Here is a 6,681-nt window from a genome sequence, read left to right on the forward strand (position 1 = left end):
TGTCTTGACATATTTGCTTATCATGTCTGCTGCAGTGTGTTGGCTTTCCCTTCAGAGCTGAAGCACACTATAGATGGAGCTACTTGAATATAGGTTAGAGAGCCTGCAGTTCATAGATGTTTTTCCTAGAGCTTCCAATGTATTATCTTGTGGAGGGAAAGCAGTTAGAACACTTTGAGTGTTGGAAACAGCTCCCTCATAGGGTCTCAAAGCCACAGCAGGGGCTAGAAACCAGGAATTGAGGTTATTCTAGTCTATCTCAATGGCTAAGCAACAGAAATTCTGTCTTGGAAGGCTGAAAATACATTACGGTGTCAAATCTGTGGACTCTTTTCTTAAGGGCTATGGAAAGGAGCTGTCTGTACTGTTGCAGCCTCCCACAAGGTGGTGATACTGCTCCACACCGACACCCTCATTCCTCCTCAGCAACCATTTTCCCTGCTTGATCTTATGAGGAGGAATGGGGCAATGTTGCTGCAGCATAGGAGTAAATATCCTGCAACTCTTGTAAAATCCTTCTAGCTGCCACAATCAATCTGTAAACAGCACCGCATTCTATTTCTAGTCTGCCTGTAACTTGAGGTGTTCTGCCCTAAATCTGCTTCCTTGCACAGAGATGGTGCTCTGGGTTTACAAGTATTTGTGGTAGCAGCTTGAGCCATCCTCTCTCCCAGCTGCCAGGAAGTGCCTGGGGCTGTATACTAGTAATTAATGCTCAATTCGATTCCAGGTGAGCTAATAGCCTGTACAGAGGTTATCACCTGCTGATGAATGTCCAGTGGCAACTGCACAGGCTTCTCAATACAGCATTTTCTGTCTGTGAGCTTCCACAGCCCCAGATTATGGGGATACTCAGCTCTTCACCTTGGCTGAAACAACAGCTCTCAGTTTGCTGTACTGTCAACACTACCACTGGGTCCAACTGAGCTTTACTCATCAGTGTGGTTTTTCTTGTGTTATTCAAACAGGACATAGCTTGTTTATAAACACTGTAGTCTTAATGCTGTTAAGTCTAGAAGTTCAGGCTCCTCCATAAGGAAATAGTTCAACATTGCCTGCATGCAAACAGGAACATCTTGTCTGCTCTTGATGGAACAGATGGACAAAGAGGAAGGGAGGAATGATAACAGAGGGCTTTTCTTGTTTGTTTTAAGTGAATTTTGTGGTAGGGCTGGCAGCAATTCAGGGCTGATAGAAAGAAATGCAGTAACTTGCCCTGAAGACAATACACAAAGCTATAACCACCAATCCTGGGTTGTATCCAGATGTTCATTCTGTCAGCTCAGATTAAACAGTTCTGAAGTTAACAAGTAACTGCTTGACTTAGTTACCTAATGGTGAAATAGTGTAACTCATGCTGGTGTTGTAACAGCAGTACCACATGCAGCTTCCACACAGCAATGAATTCTACTCCGTAAGTTGCTGCTGCCACAGCCTTGGCTGCAAAGAAAGGGCAAGAAAGGACTGTGGGCCAGGTCTTAATAGACGGTCTTAATGTGTGAGGAGTACAGGACTGACAATTAGTATGTTCTAATATGAACCACAATATTATGTACTAGTAGAAATTGGGCTGCTCTGTCAGCTGAATCACTCAATTCCCCTACAGCAAGGAAGTAAGCACATTACAAGGAAAAGACGTGTTAATTTGTATTAATGTATTAACAAAGTGCCACAAAAAACAATGAAATTTTGTCCCTTTGCAAATTGGTTCTTTAAAAAAGCATAATACAGAAATCTATGCATACACAGCATAAGACTTTTACAAGTAAAACATTTGTACATCCATTTAATTTCAGGTGATCCTCTCATTCAGCCCTAAGCAGTGAGGAGAACTCTGACTCCTTTTACTTCCCATTCTCAGCGCTGAACATTCGCTCCTAGAAAGAGAGATGTGAACAGATCAGTGGCAGTCTGGGAAATGAATTCTGCTTCAATAATGTAAGTTATATCACTGCTGTATGTAATGTAAGTTATATCAGTCTACGAGTGCTGTGAACTCAAGTTTAGCATCCATATTTCCCCCCCTAAAACCTATAAAAGTCAGAAAATCCCCTCTAAAAGACTTGCCCTATATAGGTAGAAAACTTGTATAGGGCTTGGCTATGTTCAGCATCTGTTCCTGGAGCACCAAAGAACAGACAAGCATGCCTGATTTCCAGCTTTTTGAAGCTCATTATTGGTGTGTCTCAAATCACTGCTGACAGTTAGCAAGCAACTAGAATTAGGCTTTTCACTTTGAGGCTCTTCATTCAAGATAGGAGTGCTATCTTGATTAGCTGTGAGTCTAAACACTGCCTTGGGGCTCAAAAAACAGATGTCTGTTTATACATGGCATGAATTCCTTCATGAAATGCACTGGAGTTTATCAAATTAACTCCATTCAGGTGGCCAGTTTACAGGCTGCCTGTCCTACATAACACACACCACCTGTACAAAACCTGATCCAACTTGCTGACAGGTTCCTAATCCTTTGCTGTACCATAAGGGTTAGCTGCAGTATTTAAAGGAACATGTGAGGTAGAGACTGGCAGCACCACAGAGCATCTACCTTTAACATCCTCTCCAATTTTACTGCATCTGCAGCGAATTTCCTGATCCCATCAGATAGTTTCTCCACAGCCATTTGGTCTTCGTTGTGGTGCCAGCGGAACGCCTTCTCATCCAGGTGGATCTTCTCGAGGTCACAGGCCTGAGCTGCACCGGGGCAGTTGAAAAATAAACAGAACTCTATTATCAGATTGTTATCAGGGGCTTCCTAAAAACAGTCTCAAGCTTCTGGCCATCTCCAAGTGAAAAGCTGGGAGGTTTCTAACATGGTTTTCAGCACGACTTGCTCTGTGAGCGCACTCTGGGATGCAGGACTCAAAATGCTCCTCATCCATGATCTGAAGATAGTTATCTAGATCATCACTTTCCTTCCAAATACAACATTCATGGGTGTGCTGTTATCTTGTATCTGTTTCTAATCGGTCTGGTGCTTTCAGCAGTACTACCAAGAACACTGCAGCGAGATATTCTAAGCAAATAGGCTGAACAATTATGTCTTTGATCCTTTGGCAAGCACCTCACAAAAGCTCAATTGATGCACTCCTACAAGCCAGCTAGCACCCTGTGAGCACCAACTACAGCTGTACACAAATCCCAACATCTGAGCTGAGAAGGAGCATTTTAATAAGGCTACAGAAGCACGAGATTAATGCAATGAGAACATGTGCTCAAAGCCATTGAGGCAGGGTATCACTAGATCAAATAAGTCTTGCGTGTGACTTCATCTCTAATATTTCTGGAGGGAAAACACCTTTTGGCACACCCAGAGGTAACGGCAGCATTAGCATAATGACTGAACTCTGCTTGGATCTCTGCTAACAGAGAGAGAAACTTCATCCCATGTATATGAAGCATGAAGTTCTTCCTCCTTTCTCTGTCTTCAGGGGAAGAGACAATGTATTTAAGCATGCTCAAAACCCAATTCCAACTAATGCACTCGGTGGGAACTGAGACCCTAAGGAAATAACCAATAAGCAGCTGTAGTGGTACAGCTGTATCATGACTATTTCCTCCAGCAAAGGGTCAAGGTTTAGCCTTAAAGCAGAATGGAAGCACCACAGAGCTGGATGGAACCATATATCTTAATGTTCAAGAAGAAAGGGAGTCTGAGCAAGTCTGTATTACCAAGAACTGGACTTACCATCCTTAACACTAAGCGTGGGAGTTAGTTTGACATGCTCTTTGCTGAGCTCTGCCAAGAGCTTGGGTGAAATAGTGAGATAGTCGCAGCCTGTGAGTGCTTTGATTTCTCCCGTGTTTCGAAACGAAGCGCCCATCACAATGGTTTTGTAGCCAAACTTTTTGTAGTAGTTATAGATCTTAGTGACGCTCTTCACTCCTACAGAGGAGAAATGGGTGACTTTCAGAACACATCAACTAATTCTTCAATTCTAAGTGGTTATTTAGAACATACTAAAAAACCCAGTTGTTTCACAGGGGGATTTTAAAGGTTAATTAACATCGGAACATATAGCTATTGCATTCAAATGCAAGAAAAAAGCTAACCTGGATCTTCTGAAGGTTCATAAGTTTTCTTGTCTCCATTAGCAATATGCCAATCCAGGATGCGTCCTACAAATGGGGAGATCAGAGTAACCCCAGCTTCAGCACAGGCAACTGCCTGAGCAAAGGAGAACAGCAAGGTCATGTTGCAATGAATCCCGTACTCTGCTTCCAGAACCCTGCAGACATAGGCTGGCTTAACATGGCAGTTTGCTCACCTACTGTCCATGCTAGCAGTAAGTTAATAGGTTAAGCTACTCGTTTCTTGACTTAGTGATTAAGTCAAGAATCTCTTAGTTTCAGGTGCAGTACAGTTTACAAGCTTTAAAGTTCAAAGGCAGCAGAACAAAGCTTTTCCCTGCCAGGCTCCCAGTGATCTACTTCATGTTTTTCATTGAACCAAGTGCAGATGGCTTAAGATGACATTCCAGGAAGCTTTTTATGAATGGCCTGGCCCTCATATGAACAAACTTTTCCTAATGCACAGAAAGCTCCAGGATGCCACCATGCTTACTGCAGTCCTAGCAACAGACTTCCCGGTGCTATGCTTTCAAAACAGTTCTTTATTTTAAGCGTAGAACGTGTTTGTCAAGTGCCTTTGAATAGCCAGAAGCACCCAATGAATCAGCACACCAGCTATAGAAGGACTTACTTGCCAGCCTGGATTCCTTCCCATGTTGAAGAAAGCTTGATGAGAATCCGATCTTTACCAATTCCTGCTTCCTTATACAGGTCAATCAGCCGCCTGGCCCGCTGAATCATTCCTTCTTTATCAAAAGACAACCTTTGGAACAAGAACAGGGCTCTTCAAAGTTGTGTATGAACAACACAAGTACAGCAAAGATCAGACCCGCGTTACTGCTTCTCAGGAGGTTTTGCCACCAAGTTAAAACAAGTAAATGAATTCTCTTAAATATTAACAATATAACCCCTTGTAACACTGAGCTGTCCAGACAAGGACGGGTTTCTTCAACTCTATAGTGTCTCTCTTTGTATGTATCATAGGGTAACGTGGAGGAAAAGGAGCCAACCTTGCATCTACTTCTGTGGACACACGGCCTGGTATCCTCTTCAATATCTCAGCTCCAAACAGCACAAAAAGTTTGTCACAGGCATTTTGGATTTGCACATCTTCTGACCTAAAAACCACAAGAGGGGGAAAAAAGGCCAACAACAAATAAATACAAGAAGTGCATTCAAGCCTTGCTATTGATTTAAAGATCACATTTCACAGCCCATTTAGCATTAAATTCCTGTGCTCAGATATGCATTGAGCAGAGCACAAGTGGTTATGTCCTGCCTTTGGAAGTGGGTATACAAACAGACAACCCACTATGCTTCTAGGAGTATGAAACACTGTTTGCATTAATAAGGCATCTTAAATATACACCGACAGAGAAGAAGTTAAAAGAAACCATAGCAAACAGCTCAGCTCTCTACTTACCCCCCAAGTTTTCTTCCATAAGCAACAGCATCATCCACAAGTTTCTGGTAGGCCGGCATCTGAGCAGCAGCCAGTATCAGAGATGGGTTCGTGGTGGCATCCAGGGGCTTGTACTCATCGATTGCTATGGAAAACAAGATGGTTTGTTGCAAATAACCAGTTGTAAAAGCAAAAACCCTTTGCCATTAGCAGGTTTGTCAGCAGAACTGAGTTGCAGGAGTCGCAGGGGGAAGGAAAGGAAAGGCAATCTCTCTTCCCCTCTGTGGCCAGGCAGCTGGATTTCTGTTTGCCCGCAGCTGTTAAGAGCCAGAACAAACGTAAAACCCATCTCTTAGGAAAGCTGTTAGAGCCTTACTGCACGGCAGAAGTTCAAGTAGTTGAAGGCAACTTCTTGGTGTTGGCTCTGGTGACTTTCTTGTACTGCCGGCTTCCTTCCTTCCAAACATCCCATAGGATATCTGGCTCCTGGGCTCACCTTAACCCCGACTACCCCTATTTCAGCTGTTTACCGAAGCAGGCTCTGGCCGTGCACTGTCAGGCCCTAATCGCAGCTGAGCCGCCTGGCACGCAGGGCTGACTCAGCACTGGGGACGGCCTCTGCAAGCCCCGCAGCGGCTCCTGCTTGCGAGCTCCCTTGTTAACGCAGCTGAACGCCCAGAACAACGAACTAGTTATTGCCAGCCCTTCTTCCCCAGCGCTTCTCCGTAGCAGGAAACATGGGCTAACACAAATTGACTTCAAATTGCAGCACCCAAAGCTGCTTCACTCCATGCTAACAGGACGTGCTTCAACTCACGGCGACCGCTTCCAGCAAAGCAGTGCGTTGTAAGAGTGGATTCTCAACCAGATACGCAACTTTAGAGACATATTCCAGTGCGTAGCAAGGAAATACCGGCAGGGATCCGGTTAAAAACCAACACCAGCAACTGCATTAGCCACAAGAGCAACTCCCCCACCCCCCTCCTCCCCCTCACCGTTGAAATCCCCGGTGTCGGCCACCACCGTGGTGTGATGCTTCAGCTGCTCCAGCGCCGACTCCATCTTCTGCCTCTTCACTGGGGACACCGACATCGCTCCGCAGGACGGGGGGGGCTGCGGCCGCCTTAAAGGAACGCTGCGTGCCCGGAGGGGAGCTCGCCTTCCTGCCTGCCTGCCTCCCTGCGCGCGCACCCGCCGCTCGCTCCCGA

At 44.9% G+C, this 6,681-nt stretch overlaps 1 protein-coding gene and 1 long non-coding RNA gene across 2 annotated transcripts; one reads left to right on the plus strand and one right to left on the minus strand.

Annotated features, from left to right (window-relative positions):
* Nucleotides 1–1,634: 1,634 nt before the first annotated feature.
* Nucleotides 1,635–6,673, minus strand: TALDO1 (transaldolase 1). The gene is made up of 8 exons (XM_015863110.2): nucleotides 6,469–6,673; nucleotides 5,495–5,618; nucleotides 5,082–5,189; nucleotides 4,703–4,834; nucleotides 4,054–4,229; nucleotides 3,689–3,886; nucleotides 2,549–2,694; nucleotides 1,635–1,877 (listed from the first exon to the last, which is right to left on the minus strand). Exons 1-8 carry the CDS (start codon nucleotides 6,563–6,565, stop codon nucleotides 1,845–1,847), a joined length of 1,014 nt encoding a protein of 337 aa, XP_015718596.1. The 5' UTR covers nucleotides 6,566–6,673; the 3' UTR covers nucleotides 1,635–1,844.
* On the plus strand, nucleotides 4,806–5,245 carry LOC146760609 (uncharacterized). The gene is made up of 2 exons (XR_014946296.1): nucleotides 4,806–4,945; nucleotides 5,056–5,245. It is a non-coding gene; the product is annotated as an uncharacterized LOC146760609 (long non-coding RNA).
* Nucleotides 6,674–6,681: the final 8 nt, after the last annotated feature.

The sequence above is a fragment of the Coturnix japonica genome, chromosome 5 (genome assembly GCF_054131305.1).
Source record: "Coturnix japonica strain WE chromosome 5, WE-NBRP24, whole genome shotgun sequence".
In the NCBI taxonomy this organism is placed as follows: Eukaryota; Metazoa; Chordata; class Aves; order Galliformes; family Phasianidae; genus Coturnix; species Coturnix japonica.